General features: G+C 39.2%; 2 protein-coding genes across 4 annotated transcripts in view; one reads left to right on the top strand and one right to left on the bottom strand.

Moving 5' to 3' along the window:
* Window positions 1–11222, bottom strand: part of CFAP36 (cilia and flagella associated protein 36) — a 33916-nt gene extending 22694 nt beyond the window's left edge. For all 3 annotated transcript variants that reach the window (XM_036262933.1, XM_036262932.1, XM_036262934.1), the window contains exons 1-3: window positions 10921–11222; window positions 7796–7860; window positions 6346–6447 (exon numbers count right to left, since the gene is read on the bottom strand). In XM_036262933.1, coding sequence (XP_036118826.1) covers window positions 6346–6447; window positions 7796–7860; window positions 10921–11035 — 282 coding nt within the window. In that variant the 5' untranslated portion in view covers window positions 11036–11222. The remainder of the gene's footprint in view (window positions 1–6345; window positions 6448–7795; window positions 7861–10920) is intronic.
* A 3375-nt stretch (window positions 11223–14597) lies between these two features.
* LOC118631032 (importin subunit alpha-1-like) lies at window positions 14598–16433 on the top strand. The gene is given in 3 exon segments (XM_036263355.1): window positions 14598–15200; window positions 15203–15670; window positions 15907–16433. Coding segments are annotated over 3 exon segments (1593 nt in total). The 5' UTR covers window positions 14598–14602.
* The last annotated feature ends 818 nt before the right edge of the window (window positions 16434–17251 follow it).

The raw sequence follows: 17251 nt of genomic DNA, 5'->3' as shown, positions 1-17251 counted from the left end.
AGAACAGTACAACACAAAGAATAAACCCTAATGTAAACTATGGACCTCAGTTAATAATATATAAATATTGGCTCATTAATTATAATAAATATATTATACTAATGAAAGATGTTAATATTAGAAGACTCTATTACCTGCTCAATTTTATGTAAACCTAAAACTGCTCTAAAAAAATCTAATAATTTTTTTAAAGTCTTACCAACACACAAAATATTGTTAATTACCCTGTGTGTATTTATAGAAAATACCACATATGTAATCTTTTCAATGATCCAAGTTATTGGGGGGAAAAGCATAATTTTCCCAATTACTATTATTGCAAATACTAATGTAATAATATACTAATAATATATTAATGTAATATTATATTAATAATATAATATAGTATTAATGTCTATCTTATAAATATCAAAGAAAATAAGGTAAAAAAAAAAAAACAAGAGAAAAAATAGTTTGCCTCTTGCCACATAAAAGTCCTTGGCTTCTGTAATACATCAAAATCAATGATGAGCTCTATTCTCATCAAAAAAAATCACAAGCGCCCTGGCCGGTTTGGCTCAGCGGTTAGAGCGTCGGCCTGCGGTCCCGAGAGACCCAGGTTCAGTTCCCGCTAAGGGCACATACCTGGGCTGCAGTTTGTCCCCGGCCCTGGTCGGTCGTGCGGGTGGCAGCCACTTGATGTGTTCCTTTCACGTCGATGTTTCTCTCTCTCTCTCTCTGTTCCTCTCTCTCCCTCCCACTCTACCTGAACAAAAAATGTCCTCGGGTGAGGATAAAAAAAATAATAATAAAAAATAAAATAAAAAAATAAAAAAAAAATCACAAGCAATGAAAGAAGTCACTTTTGCCTATTTCAATTGGAAAACACCGCATTATTAGTAATTCAACTGAAAACAAGTGAAATAATAAATATCTCTTTATTATACTGTCATAATTTTCTGAACTGTTTAGAAAGATATCCTAAGTCATAAGCATTTAAATTTTTTTTTTTATTGATTTTAGAGAGAGAGAGAGAGGAAGGGAGTGGGAGAGAGAGATAGAAACATAAATGAGAGAGAACATTAATTGGCCACCTCCTGCATGACCCCCATTGGGGATTTGACCCACAACCTGGGTATGTGCCCTGACTGAGAATCGAACCAGCGACCTCTTGGTGCATGGGTCGACGCTCAACCACTGAGCCACACCAGATGGGCATAAGCATTTTTAAGGAAATCATACATATGTAACAGAAAAACATGCTCTTAAAAAGTCTTTTTTTAAAACAACAATGAGGTATCACCTCACACCTGTCAGAATGGCTGCCATCAACAAATCATCAAACAACAAGTGTTGGTGAGGGTGTGGAGAAAAGGGGACTCTAGTGCACTGCTGGTGGGAATGCAGACTGGTGCAGCCACCATGGAAAACAATATGGTGTTACCTCAAAAAATTAAAAATTGAACTTCCATTTGACCCAGTGATCCCACTTCTAGGAATATACCCTAAGAAGCCCGAAACACCAATCAGAAAGAATATATGTACCCCCATGTTTGTAGCAGCACTATTTATAATAGCCATGATCTGGAAACAGCCCAAGTGTCCATCAGTAGATGAATGGATAAAAAAGCTGTGGAACATGTAGTCAATAGAGTACTATGCAGCTGTAAGAAAGATCTCTTATCCTTTGAGATGACATGGAGGGACCTTGAAAGTATCATCCTAAGTGAAACAAGCCAAACAGAGAAAGACAAGTTTCATATGATCTTACTTATTTGCGGAATATAATGAACATAACAGTCTGAGGAATTGGGTAGTCCCAGAGACGCGGAAGTGGGGTACAGACTGACAGTCCCCTAAAGAGGGGGGTGGGGGAGAGAGATAAACCACAGAACTTATATGCATGTGTGCATGAACAGTGGACATGGACAACAAACTGGGGACAGGGCAGGGGGGAGGGGGGGGGAATCAGTGGGGGAAAAGGAGAAACATCTGTAACAAAAATTAATTAATAAAAAAGAAAGAAAAAGAAATTTTAAAAAAAAATTCTTTTTTTGCCTGGCTGGTGTAGCCCACTGGTTGAGCATCAACCCATGCACGGAGAGGTCACCAGTTCAATTCCCAGTCAAGGCACATGCCCAGGTGGTAGCCCAATCCTCAGTGGGGGGCGTATAGGAGGTGGCCAATGGATGTTCTCTCTCATTGATGTTTCCATCTCTCTCTCCCTCTCCCTTCCTCTCGCTCTAAAATCAATAAAGAAAAAAGAAAAAAATGTTTTGAGTCTCTTTTTTAAAAAAACTCAAGTTCTTCATTTCATTAGGGTCATTAGACTCCTTACTACTCCTGCTGACTTTTTTTTTTAATCCTTACCCAAGGATACCTTTTTTCCATTCTATCTTCAGATAGAGTGGGGGGAGAGAGAGAGAGAAACATTGATGTGAGAGAGACACGTCAATTAGTTGCCTCCTGCAGAACCCCATCAAGGGCCAGAGACCGATCCACAACTGAAGTACATGCCCTTGATCAGAATCAAACCCGCGACTCTTTGGTCCGAAGGCCAACACTCTACCGCTGAGCCAAACCAGCCAGGGCTCCTCCTGCTGACTTTAACACATAAAGAGTATCCAGGACCAATTGTTTAGGTCTAATGATAACCAAACCAAGTGAAAAGAATCTTTCAAGTTGGCTTTAGCAATGCAATACAATGGGAGCTGGCAAGAGTTTAAAAATCAAAATCAGCCCTGGCCAGTTTGGCTCAATGGTTAGAGCGTCGGCCTGCGGTCCAGAAAGACCCGGGTTCGGTTCCCGTTAGGAGCGCGTACCTTGGTTGCAGTTTGTCTCCGGCCCTGGTTGGTCGTGCGGGTGGCAGCCACTCAATGTATCCCTTTCACGTCGATGTTTCTCTCTCTCTCTCTTCCTCTCTCTCCCTCCCACTCTATCTGAACAAAAAATGGAAAAATGTCCTCAGGTGAGGTTAAAAAAATAAATAAATAAATAAATAAATAAAAATCAAAACAAAATAAAAATTACCTCTTAAATTATCCAGGGCAGGCAAATGGTTTCTTGAATTCATTCTTAGGCACCCCATTGGCATAATGGAATTAGTATTCTGATCTTGAAGATTACATGACTGCCCTGGCCGGGTAGCTCAGTTGGTTAGAGCATTGTCCCAGTTCACTACGGTTGCTGGTTCGATCCCAGGTCAGGGCACATACAAGAAGCAACCAATGAATCCATAAGTAGAACAACAAATCAATGTTTCTCTTTCTCTCTCTAATAAGAAAAAAAAAAAAAAAAAAGTTTTAAAGATTATATAATTACTGCAAAGCAGCAATCTACAATATGGTTTGAGCTGCTTTTCTGCTAATTCAGTCATGTTGCTATTCAGTATCTGGTGCTAAGTAAGAGTTTGCTCCAAAAGAGAATAAAGTTAACTAGTCCACATAGGGATTGAACCCATGACCCTGGCCTGATTAGCACAGTGCTAATCAACCACCAAAATAGCTACTGATAATTAAGAGGTGCTTCCATTTATAGGCCACCTTATGTATGTCAGGTATTGTGCTAAATGCTTTATGAACACTATCTCTTAAATTTCACAAAAACCTTTCAAAGTAGATACTACCCTTATTCTATGGGTGTGAAAATTTAGATCAGAATGGATAAGAAAGAAAAACTGTAAAACAACTTTTGTCCTCAGTCTGAGGGCTAGTAAATGAAAGATCTGTAACTCAAATCCAGGTCTCTTTGTGTCAAAAGGCTTGCCTCCTTGTACCGATCAATTCCAAATAAATAAAAAGGTGTTGTATAATAGAACAAAAGAGAAAGATGTGTTAATCTTGATCTGAAAACAGTATTTTAAAATTCTGGACATCTTCATTCACAAATAATTATTTTAAAGTTATCCTGACAATAAAAATAAAAGATGGACGTGTCTAATAGTTCTGTGAACATCTTTATTCACGAAGTAATTCAGACTCATTAACAATACCTTAATTAAGAAGTTGACTAATATTAACCAAAGCAGAACATATTCCTGAAAAACAAGAAAATAAAAACAAATACCAATGTCTTAAAAGAAATTTAAATACTACATAATAATTTTCAATCAAATTCTTCCTATTCCACTAAAAAGGAGAAAAAAATAGTATCTATTATTATTCCTTAAACTAAAACTATGGTGCATATAAAACAAAAGCTATTGGTGAACTATAAAACAACTTTTGTAATATAGAATTATTAACAAAATCATACTTGTGACATTAGTGTGGGCATATCAATATCACTTAGTATTTCTTTAAATGTCATGTTCTAGTAAAGATTTTTTATTTCTAAAATTAGAGGTGATCATTCAATGAGCAAAAGTTGTGCAAAAGAGAACTGTAGCAGGAAATGCTGGATTAAACAGTAGTAAAAGCAAGCTCTTCTAAGCCAAAATAAAAATGTAATTTAGATTCACAATAATTTATTAAGAACTATCTACCAGGAACTAAGTTCTCTTCTCTGTGCTAGATGCTGGGAATGCAAAGATACCAAAAACAGTTCAAAAGACTTACAATCTAGTAAGGCCAACAACTTGTAAGAAACTGTAAATAAAGACAGAGTACCAAAAATGTAATTGCCCAGTGAGGTACAATGAGCATTAGTCGGACTAGAAGGATCAAGAAAGCTGCCTTAAGAAGTAACATTTAAGCCAGACCCTGATGATGAGGATTTTTCTGAGTAAGGAAAGGATGGTACGGAGGGAGGTGGGGGCCAAATATTCCAGAGTGAAGGAATGGCATAAACAAAGGCAGGTGCATGGATGCTTGTAAGAGCAAGTGGCCTGGAACGACTATAGTAAATGATGTATTGGAGAACTATAGCAGGAGAAGAACACTAAAAATATAATTTCGGGTCACATCATAGACAATCCTCATTATCATCTCACTAGGGTATTATACTTTATTTGGTAGATGTTGGAAAGCTAAAGTAACTCTTTTTTTTAATTCTCACCTGAGGACATTTTTGCATTTATCTTCAGACAGAATGGGAGGGAGGGAGAGAGAAACATCAATGTGAGAGAGAGACATCGAATGGCTGCCACCCACACAACCCCAACCAGGGCCAGGGACAAACTGCAACTGAGGTATGTGCCCTTAGTGGGAACTGAACCCAGGACTCTCTGGTCTGCAGGCCAACACTCCAACTGCTGAGCCAAACTGGCCAGGGCTAAAGCAACTCTTTAAGAAGGAGGCTACTTGCCTAGCCGATGTGGCTCAGTGGTTGAGCATCAACACATGCACCAAGAGGTCACCAGTTCGATTCCCAGTCAGGGCACATGCCCAGGTTGTGGGCCAAATCCCCAGTGGGGGGCATGCAGGAGGTGGCCAATCGATGTTCTCTCTCATTGATGTTTCTAGCTCTCTCACCCTCTCCCTTCCTCTCTCTCTAAAATCAATAAAGAAAAATTTTTCTTTAAAAAGAAGAAGGCAACTTGCCCTGGCCAGTTTGGCTCAGCAGTTAGAGCATCAGGACATAAGAGTCTTGGGTTCAATTCCAGTAAAGGGCACGTACCAGTTGTGATTCAGTCCCCGACTCTGGTCGGGGTTGTGCGGGAGGCAGCCAATCAATGTGTCTCTCTCACCTCAATGTTTCTCTCTCTCTCTCTCTCTCCCTCTCTCTCTCTCCCCCACCCCCTATCTAAAGATCAATAGAAAAATATCCTCTGGTGAGGATTTTTTTTTAAAAAAAGCAAAAAGAAGAAAGCTATTTGGTAGTAGTAACATATCTCTTACCTTAGCCTCCGAGCAAGGGGGGCCAGGGCTGGTATCCTGGTTCTACTATCTACTTAGCTGTAGACTTCACACTAGTTGCTTAATGTATCTGTGCATTAGTTTTCTCATTTCTAAATGGAAGTAAAATATTTCTTAAGGAGTATCAGGAAAATTAAATGAGATAATATATGTCAAGTGCCTAAAACAAGCAACTCATATGAGCCCTCAGTAAATATTAGGTATAAGTCCACATGATACCTACTTCAGTCCAGCACTGCAAAACTAGTAAGATAACAAAAGTAGTTCCAAGAGAAGGAAGTCCCAGGAACCGTGTACTGTGGATTTGCTAAGATTAAAAAAAGAAACTACAAAACTGTCAGTGATCTCTTATAGTTCTGAATTCAGAAAATTCTTTTTTAATTGCATCAGTTCATTAATGTCTCAAATTATCATTTCTCAAAGTAGTATAAAAAAGAACGTGTATGTGATGAATTAGTGCAATGTCAAGAATATTATACTTTGACAATCAAATAACAAATATAAGTGAAACCCTTATTTTTTGTCATTTTTGTCAAAACTACATGTTATGGAATAATATGAAAGCAAAAACCTGTGATGTACGGGTCTTTGCAAGAGGAGATGCACATGCTTCTTGAAACTGATCTTCATTAATTCCAATTTCTTTGAGGTAACCTTCTAACAACTTTTCAACCTAAAAAGAGAAATTTTAACTTTTATAATTTACATAGAAAATTCAAAATGACTGTTTTCATGTAAAGTATGAGTTTTAAAAAGTATAAATGCTTGTTTGCAATTATTGATCTACATAAAATTATATTACATGGCAGTGACAATGTATTTCATTGAAAAAACAAACAACAAAAAGTTAAAATTTTTCAGAGAATCAAATGACATTTTATTTCCTCTACTAGAAATAACTGAAATCAGGATTATGAGGTTTGATGAAGTACAACTCTTCTGCTACCCAGAGTCATTTTTAAAAATCACAAAACATGCCCTGGCCGGTTTGGCTCAGCAGTAGAGGGTTGGCCTTCAGACCAGTGAGTCTCAGGTTTGATTCCGGTCAAGGGCACGTACCTCAGTTGCAATTAAACCCTGGCCCTGGGTCGGGTCGTGTAGGAGGCAACCAGTCAATGTGTCTCTCTCACATCAATGTTTCTCTCTCCCTCCTACTCTATCTGAAGATAAATAGAAAAATATCCTCAGGTGAGGAAAAATAAATAAATAAATAAATAAATAAATAAATAAATAAATAAATAAATAAAATAAATGCAAGATCCCCTAAGACAGCTGTCCTAAACCATTCCTTAGATTCTAGAGAGGAAAAGATAAGAAGTCAGAGGGAGCCCTGGCCAGTTTGGCTCAGCGGTTAGAGTGTCAGCCTGCGGTCTGGAGAGACCCGGGTTCGGTTCCGCTAAGGGCACGTACTTCGGTTGCAGTTTGTCCCCGGCCCTGGTTGTTCGTGCGGGTGGCAGCCACTTGATGTGTCCCTTCACGTCGATGTTTCTCTCTCTCTCTCCCTTCCTCTCTCTCCCTCCCACTCTATCTGTACAAAAAAATGGAAAAATATCCTCGGGTGAGGATAAAAAAATAAAAAAAATAAGTAAGAAGTCAGAGGGATGAGATACTGAGAGAACCCTTGTAGCCTGATGCAGCTGGTAGTACTATTAAAGTAGATTGAATTTTTTTTAATCCTCTCCCGAGGACATTTTTCCATTTTTTGTTCAGATAGAGTGGGAGGGAAAGAGAGGAAGAGAGAGAGAAACATCGACGTGAAAGGGACACGTCTAGTGGCTGCCTCCCACATGACCCAACCAAGGCCGGGGACAAACTGCAACTGAGGTACGTGCCCTTAGCAGGAACCGAACCTGGGTCTCTCTGGACTGCAGGTCGACACTCTAACCGCTGAGCCAAACTGGCCAGGGCTGAATTTTTTTTTATTAAATAATTTTAATGGACAGCTCCATTTTTTAATTTAGAAGAGCTAAAATTAAAATTATTCTAATTACCTTTAAAAATCAGTGAAAAAATATACTCACTAGTTCTTTGTATTCCTGATGAATCTCTGTATAGGTCAATTTGCTTTCTTCTTCATCATCAAAAACTAAATTTAAGAGAAAAATATTGCATAAAAAATAAATCATTTCATTAATGCTAATATAAAAGTCTATTTCTTATATCTTATAAATAGATACTTATAGATATACAAACAGGTATATACTAACACATACATACTATACAGGGATGGGCAAAAATAGGTTTACAGTTGTGAGTATGGGAAACAGAGTTTTTTCTTGTATTATTATTTATTGTATTATTTTCCATACACATGCTAAACCTACTTTTGCCCACCCTGTGTGTGTGTGTGTGTTAACTGTAAACAAGTTATTTTTCTTACTTAAAATCTACTTCATATGTAAGACAAATACTAATTTGCTACTTTTCAATGGGCAACAGTTTCTTTGTAAACTTTTAATGGAATATTATTGTTAATGTTTTTAAACATTAATTCCTTTTACAATAGACTCCAGGTTATTTTACAGCACTGGACCTTTGCTGATGAAAATTTTACTGAAAAGTGACTAGGCCATTTTTGTTACATATAAAACAATAATGAAGTTAAAATAAATAAAACCAAAACAAGTGTTTAACTGAATGATCATATATGTGAAACAATGTAGATTAGAATGACATATATTCCTTCAAGAAGCTAATAATCTAATAAGGGAAACAGAGAAAATTAAAGAATTATAAACAATAAACCTTTGTAAACTCCCCCCAATCTTTAAAAAATGCAAAACTAACTTCCGTAATGTTTTATTTAAAACTCTTGAATGACTGCTCTTTACCTAAAAAAAATAAGTACAAAATCTTTAGAAGGCCAGGCAAAACCCTCCAAGATTGGATCCCAAATCTCATCTCCCACTCCTCCAACACTCAATCTCTGAACTCTTAGCAATACAATTACTTGGCATACCACCAAATATAATACACACGGTGCTTCAAATCCCCATGCCTTTACTCAAGCCAGTCCTAAATCTTTTTACCTTTACTTGGCCTCCCTTGTCCCAATAATTCTTCAAGACATTGTAAATGGCACATTCTTCATGACCTGCTACCCACTCCCAGATGCTAGGCTGGTTAGATAACTTCCTCTGAATCCTTATAATATAGTACTATATGTGGCTACCTTTATTGTAACAGCTGCCATTTTATATTTAAATTCCACTTACCTGCCTGTCTCCCCACTAAATTATAAACTTCTCAAGCACAAGGAGTTTGTTTTATTCATCTTTCTATCCCCAGCTTCTGGCCCAAGGACACTCAATAAACTGCTGATATCACAAAATTGTACAAAACTAATCTTTAAAAATATCTGAGGGGGAGAATAGCACAATGACAACCCAAAGTCAGTGAAGTAAAACTGTTATTTCAAGGGTCACCAGGATGTTAATTCTGAAACCAAATTACTACATTACATGTTTATAAAACTGAGGATTACTGTTTCCCTGTAAAACACACACAATCATGCGCATTATTACTGAGATGCAGCCATCTTAGTAGTTTGGGATTAAAAAGGAAGAACAATGCATGAATTTTTTTCCATTTCAGCTTTAGTCTCAGGGGGTAAATGGAATCAAAAGGTGACAAAATTTCCTTTTTCTCCTAAAGGAGGTCAGAATTCCACATGCTTCACCCATCTCCAAACAGCATTTTAAATTCTTAAAAAGGGCACAAATACAAGTTATTTTTAATTTAAAAATTACCTGTAAAAACAATATATAATAAATACTATTTGAATTTTGATTATGGCAATGAAAATGTAATGAAAAGAATCAATGGTCAAATTAAACTTCCTCTCCCCCACATTCACAGAATTTTAGGGTTGAAAGGACTCTTAAAAGGTCATCCAGCCCTGGCCAGTGTTGATAGAACAAGGGCCTGCCCACACGGAAGGATCACAGGGTCACTGGTTTGTTTCTCCGTTAAGGGCACATACCTGGGTTGCAGGTTTCATCCGGAACTGTGGGGACGCCTGCGGGAGGCAACCTACGGATGTGTCTCTCACAAATCAACGTTTTAATTTCTCCCTTTCTCTCCCCTACCCCACTCCCTCCCTCCCACTGTCTATAAAAATCAATGGAAAAAATATCCTCGTTGAGAATTAACAAACAAGCAGAAAAAGGTTATTCAGAATAACCAACCATTTGATAGTTGAATTCCCCGTCTATAACATTTCCACTAAGTTGCTGCCAGATCCATTCAAACACTGCTTGTGCTTGAGGAGCTCATTACCTTATAAGTAAAGCTAACTTATCTGGGATGCATTGTGCTGTGAAGCACTTCCTTCATTGAAATGTGTTTCCCTGTAGCTTGTACCCACCGACCCCTAGCTTTATCCCACTGAACCTTACAAAACAAGTCTAATCCCTCCAACATAAGACTACTACAGATATTACTACCATAACAGTCTTGCCCAGCTAAACAACCAGGATAACAACTGGGCATTCATTCCTATGACAAGTTTCTGGTTTCTAATGGGCTCCAATTTGTCTCCAAGAACTGAATGCAGAACTCCAAGTGTGAACTGATCAGAACCTGGTGGTGACCTCCCCTCACAGGGAATATTATGCCACGTTTATGTAACTTATTTGTTAGAAGATGCTCCACCACCATCCATTTTTGGTATAGCAGAGAGTCAGAGATAAATAAAGAAAATACAGGCCTCCGGATCACCGGTTCTGGCACTGCAGTATTCACATGCCTCTCTTTGTGGTCGGCTGTTGGGATCAGACAGAACTCAGAGGCAAACTGACGCCTCTCTTCCCAAGCCACTGGGGAAGTTGTTTAAGAAGCCCACCCAAACAGTGCACCTGCCCAAAGCAGAAACATACAGCATCGGGATAGAAAACAAACATGGGATTAAAGTCTAATGTTTTTCATATGTGTACTTGGACCCACAGGGAAGAGAGTCTCGGTCCCCGTTTTCAGTTTCTTCAACGGGCGTGGTGACAGCAAAACCTCCTGCAAACCCACCAGCTCTAAACCTGGCGGACAGAGGTGGAGACCGGGGAGATGGAGATGGTTTGTAGGGACCACCTCCCTGCCGACTGCTGGTGCGACAGGGTCGAGAAATGACTGTCAGTTCAGGTTCTAGTTTTACCTTCACATTTCTGCTCCACAAAATCCAAGATGGGGATGGACCAGTCTGGGCCTCGCAGGAATCCCGCGATGCTCTCCACCACCCATTCTACCTCGTCCTCTTCTTCCGCAGCCATCCCGCCCGGCGGAGAGTCGCGGACCCTTAGGCCAGACCCCCAGAGCCAGCTAAGGCCTTTCGGCCGCAGGGAACCGACAGCGAATTGGTAAAGAGTTACCCCCGCGGTCGCCCTGCCACCTGGATGAAAGATACCAACTAGTTAACGTAAAATGGTCGCTATGGCAACAGCCGCAGCGCTGCCGGCAACCGCAGGGAAGTGAAGCTAGCTTCGCGGGAGCCTGCGCAAAGCTAGAGAGGGGCATTTGAACAACGTTTCTTATTGGCTGAAAAAGAACAGTAATGGATCAAAAGAGAGCCTTCTGCCCATTGGTCCGGAGTTGCTAGGCTGAGAGTAGAAGTGTAGCCATTGGCTGGAAATGTTAACAAGACTCTCGACATTCCCTGTTCAGAGAAGTGCCAGGGAGCCAAGGTTTGGAAATGGCGTGATGAGGTTTTTGCAGGAGCCTGTCCTCTGGCTGAAAGGACATCAAAGGCTTTGAACCCAACTAAGTGCCAACCATTTGCAAACCTGCTGGCCCAGAAGCGTTTGTAATCAAAAGGTTGTTTGAAAATACAAAGCCTAGCAATGTAGCTCTGTAAGACTTGCTGATTGGCTCTGCAGTATTTGCCTCTTGTAGCTCTAGGCAAGTCTTGAACCTTTCAGGCATAGTTAGAAAAAAAAACAAAAAACTAGAATTAGGAGCTTTTCAAGGGCAAAATCAAAGTTAATATTCAGTTAAGTAAATGTTTAACCAAATTTTAGATACAATAACATCAAATCATCTATTAGATGGGTGTCCCTGGTCAAGATGCTTGGTGTCCCAGAATATCTTCAAACCATCTTATATATTTACATAAATAGGGACATATTATATCTACAGTTACGGACCTTTTTTTACTTTTAATATATGGTCACAGTTTCATGTAAAGATATAAAACTCCTTTCTTTACAGCTGCATAGTATTATATAAACTACCATTCATTCCACTTTTATTTCATTTGTGTATACACATAATATCTTACTTGGATACATAAATGTGATCACTAGTGTGCAGTATTTTTCTTTTCTCCTTTATGTGGATGTACTGTACCATTTTTCTCTTCTACAAACTACTGAAATAAACATCTTTGTGTCTTTACTAACTGTTGCTTTTAATGATTATTCCAAGGGGTAGATTCTAGCAGAACTGCTCAACAAAAGTTTATATACTTTGATTTATTTGACCAATTCTCAATCGCTGGATGAAATTACTTCAATTTTTTAAACTTATAAACAATTCTGTAATGAACATACTTGCATATATATTTGTGAACCCAAGTCTCATTTCCTTTGAATAAATTCATTCCCAAAGGGAGAATTACTGTACCTTTGTTTTTTTATTCTCACCTTAGAATATGTTTATTGATTTTAGAGAGAAGAGGGGAGAGAGAGAAACATCAATAAGTTGCCTCCCGCACACACCCTGACTGGAGATCCTACCTCATCCTCGGTATGTGCCCTGACGGGGAATCAAACCCACAACCTTTTTGGTGACAGACCATGCATTAGGTGCTCCAACAAAGATGCTCCAACCAGCTGAGCCACCCGGCCATGGCTGAACCTATATTTAAAATCATTTTGGAAAAGTTTTGCCAATTGCCCTGGCTGATTTGGCTCAGCAGTAGAGCATTAGCCCACAGACCAATGAGTCTCAGATTTGATTCCGGTCAAGGGCACGTACCTTGGTTGCGGTTCTATCCCTGGCCCTGGTCGGGGTCATACGGGAGGCAACCAGTCAGTGTGTCTCTCTCACATTGATGTTTCTGTCTCTCTCCCTTTCTCTCCCTCCCACTCTATCTGAAGCTAAATGAAAAAATATCCTCAGGTGAGGATTTAAAAAAAAGGGTTTTGCCAATCTACTAGATTAAAGTGACTCACAATTCTAATTTGCATTTTTTAATTTGAAATTGAACACTAGTTCGTGTTGATTAGACTTTGTGTTTCTTCCTGTGTTATCTTTTCATATCTTTTGATTATTTCTTACTGGCTGGCATGTTCTTTTTTTTTTCTTACTGATTTGTAAGAGTTTATTACACATTATTATAAGAATTTTAACCCTTTGTCACATGTCATTTGTTTTTTAGTTCCTTATGTCTCTTTGCCATGTAGAAGTTTTATATTTTTCATGTCTACTTTAAATGCGAGATAATACATTAATTATTTTCCTTAGTGTGTAGCTGTGCTCCAAACACCATTTGCTGGAAATCGATGTGGTAAACTGTTGTGGTTTTTCAATTGCTGAGAAGAGGTAAAAGGAAAGAAGGACATCATCATCCTTAGGGTATAATATTATGATACCAGAGTTGGATTACTCTGGTTTATCTTCTGGTTTTTTTTTTGTTTCCTAAAATAGAAATCCCACTTTTGTTCTGAGAGTTTCCTCTTTTCATAAAGAAATTGCTTATATGGTTTCTAACGAGCCTAGAGGCCACAAATGCTGTCGGCATTACTTGGCATTGTTGTATTCATCTCCAGTCTATTCAAAGTGCTTCCCAGTTCCACTAGATGCAGATGATAACTGGGATGCACAAACTCTCCTTTAGTTTATTTTCTCATCCTTGTTCCTGAATATGAGCAATGTGAATTCCTTTGTTGAAGACCAATGAGACAGACCAGACTCAGACTCTGAACTGGGTTCAAATTAAGAGAGCTTTATTAGCCACGCTGCGACTGTCCCATCCTACCCAGAGGAGAGAGCAGCCCCGAGCTCAGGGGGTGGGTTGCTTATATAGTTGTCTTAGCCCCTGTTAAGGAATTTAGGTTAAGGGTGTGCGAGCAAGCAAGCACGTACAGAAGCAGATATTTGCAGTTAGCTGTTATGCCTGAGGGAACAATCAGTTTCTGTGTACACAAAGCAATGGTTATCTATACAATGCAGTGGTTATCTATTAGCAGATAGTTCTTGCCATTCCCTTAAAATTCAGGGGGCAAGGTCATGTGTTTGTCCTTTACACCTTCAAGCCTGTAAGTTGTCTCATTTATTTCAAAACATTTAATTATTTCAATTTTCTCCTCAAAACTTAAAGCTTTCCTTTTTATTCATTACTTAGGATTTGTTTAACCAGGGTGCTTCTAGAGGTTTAATATAATATACTCGATATGCTCACCATGAAATAAAAAAACTCAAAAAAACAGTGCAGCCCTAGCCAGTCTGGCTCAGCAGTTTGAGCGTCAGCCCTCAGAACAAAAGGTTTGGGGTTCGATTCCCAGTCAAGGGCATGTGCCTGGGTTGCAGGTTCTAGCTGGACATATGGGAGGCAACCAATCCATTTGTCTCTTTCACATTAGTGTTTCTCTCTCTCTCTCTCCTTCTCTCCCTCTCTCACTTTCTCTCTTTCTCCCTCCCTTCCACACTATCTAAAAATCAATGGAAAAATATTCTCACGTGAGGATTAACAACAACAAAAAAGAACAGTGCAGACACCATCTTAGGGCTGATCCATGGTAGTCGTTTTCAGAGCAACCGAACCACAGTCTGTCTTCCCCGTACCAGCTCATGTGAAAGCCTGAGCCGGCTGTGTAGCTTTCTCCTTTTGTCTCATAGTCATGTCCACCAACGAGAATGCTAATTCACCAGCTGCGCGCCTTAACAGATTCAAGAACAAGGGGAAAGACAGTGCAGAAATGAGGCGTCGCCGAATAAAAGTTAATGTGGAGCTGAGGAAAGCTAAGAAGGATGACCAGATGCTGAAAAGGAGAAATGTAAGCTCATTTCCTGATGCTATTTCTCCTCTGCGGGAAAACCGCAATAATCAGGGCACTATAAATTGGTCTGTTGAAGACATTGTCAAAGGCATAAATAGCAACAATTTGGAAAGCCAGCTCCAAGCTACTCAGGCTGCGAGGAAACTGCTTTCTAGAGAAAAACAGCCACCCATAGACAACATAATTCGGGCTGGTTTGATTCCAAAATTTGTGTCCTTCTTGAGCAGAATTGACTGTAGTGCCATCCAGTTTGAATCTGCTTGGGCCTTCACTAACATTGCTTCTGGAACATCAGAACAGACCAAAGCTGTAGTAGATGGAGGTGCTATCCCAGCATTCATTTCTCTGTTGGCATCTCCTCATGCTCATATCAGTGAACAAGCAGTATGGGCTCCAGGAAACATTGCAGGTGATGGTTCAGTTTTCTGAGACCTGGTTATCAGTATGGTGCAGTTGACCCACTCTTGGCTCTTCTTGTAGTTCCTGATATGTCATCTTTAGCATGTGGTTACTTATGTAATCTTACCTGGACACTTTCAAACCTTTGTCGCAACAAGAATCCTGCACCCCCGTTAGATGCCGTTGAGCAGATTCTTCCTACTTTAGTTGGTCTCCTGCATCATGATGACCCAGAAGTATTAGCAGACAGCTGCTGGGCCATTTCTTACCTTACTGATGGTCCAAATGAATGGACTGAAATGGTTGTGAAAACAGGAGTTGTGCCCCAACCTGTGAAGCTCCTAAGAGCTACTGAATTGCCAATTGTGACTCCTGCGTTAAGAGCCATAGGAAGGATTGTCACTGGGACAGATGAACACACTCAAGTTGTAATAGATGCAGAAGCACTTGCTGTCTTTCCCAGCCTGCTAATGAATTCTAAAACTAATATTCAGAAGGAAGCCTTGTTCGGTTTGGCTCAGCAGTTAGAGCGTTAGCCTGTGGTCCAGAGAGACCCACTAAGGGCACGTACCTCGGTTGCAGTTTGTCCCCAGCCCTGGATGGGTCATGCGAGTGGCAACCACTCAATGTGTTCCTTTCACGTCGATGTTTTTTTCTCTTTCTCTCTCTTCCTCCCCTCTATCTGAACAAAAAATGGAAAAAATTATCCTCGGGTGAGGATTTAAAAAAATATATTCAGAAGGAAGTTACATGGACAATGTCAGACATCACAGCTGGCCGCCGGGACCAAATATAGCAAGTTGTGAATCATGGATTAGTCCCTTTCCTCATTGTTGTTCTCTCCAAGGCAGACTTTAAGACACAAAAGGAAGCTGTATGGGCCGTGACCAAGTATACAAGTGGTGGAACAGTTGAACAGAATGCATACCTCCTTCACCGTGGCATAATAGAACCATTGATGAACCTTTTAACTGCGAAAGATACCAAAATCATTCTGGTTATTCTGGACGCCATTTCAAACATCTGTCAGGCTGCTGAGAAGCTGGGTGAAATTGAGAAATTTAGTATAATGACTGAAGAATGTGGAGGTTTGGACAAAACTGAAACTCTGCAAAACCATGCAAATGACTCTGTGTGCAAAGCTTCACTGAAGTTGATTGAGAAGTATTTCTCTGTAGAGGAAGAGGAAGATCCAAATGTTGTGCCAGAAACTACCTCTGAAGGCTATATGTTCCAAGTTCAGGATGGCACTCCTGGGACCTTTAACTTTTAGATTGTATAGCTGAGGCATCGAGTGGTTTGTTGTGTACTATGTTTGGTATAAGTTTGTCTTACTGTTTCTCTACTAAGAACTCTTTTTAAATGTGGTTTGTTACTGTAGCACTTTTTACAACAAAACTATACTTGAACATTTCCAAACTACATACTGTATGAAGCTTCTCCTCTCAGTAGGCTTCTTATTTCTATGTGGAATTTCATATCTTGCAGTGTCCTGTAAATAAAGATTAAATTCCAAAAAAAAAAAAAAAAAGAACAGTGCATACACTCTTAGGGCAATGCATGTCATACACTGAAGTAAGAGTAAGAAGATGAGGTGGGTGGTGGGTATTGTATATTTTATCATTGGACACTTTGTTCAGTCAGGTAGTGTTTTTTCATGTATTGCAGTACTGCAAACACAGTCATCTCTTGAAAATGATGATTTCTTATTTTGGCAATTTTATTGCTTTTTATCTACTACATATGAACAAATTTTCATATTGAAGATATGTGTTGTAACAGAAGAGACTAAAATAGATAATACATAGACATACACACAAACACACAAATAAACATATATCTATACCCCTTCTCCCCCACAAACACATATTTACACTACTTTTACCATAGGATTGATAAGGGAACACATATAAAACATACTCAGGGCCATGCTTGGTAGTTAGTAAATGCTCAATACATTAGCTATTATTATTATATGTAATCTAGGTGGGGTTTTTCAGTTGTTTTAGCACCTTGCAGCGTGGGTACAAGAAACCATTCTCTTTATTTTGTCTGTTTCCTTTCACTGGCAAGTCATTTGTGTTCTTTACT

The sequence above is a fragment of the Molossus molossus genome, unplaced genomic scaffold, assembly GCF_014108415.1.
Source record: "Molossus molossus isolate mMolMol1 unplaced genomic scaffold, mMolMol1.p scaffold_m16_p_15, whole genome shotgun sequence".
Classification (NCBI taxonomy): Eukaryota; Metazoa; Chordata; class Mammalia; order Chiroptera; family Molossidae; genus Molossus; species Molossus molossus.
The sequence above is the reverse complement of the archived record's forward strand: the minus strand, read 5'-3'. Positions and strand labels throughout refer to the sequence as shown.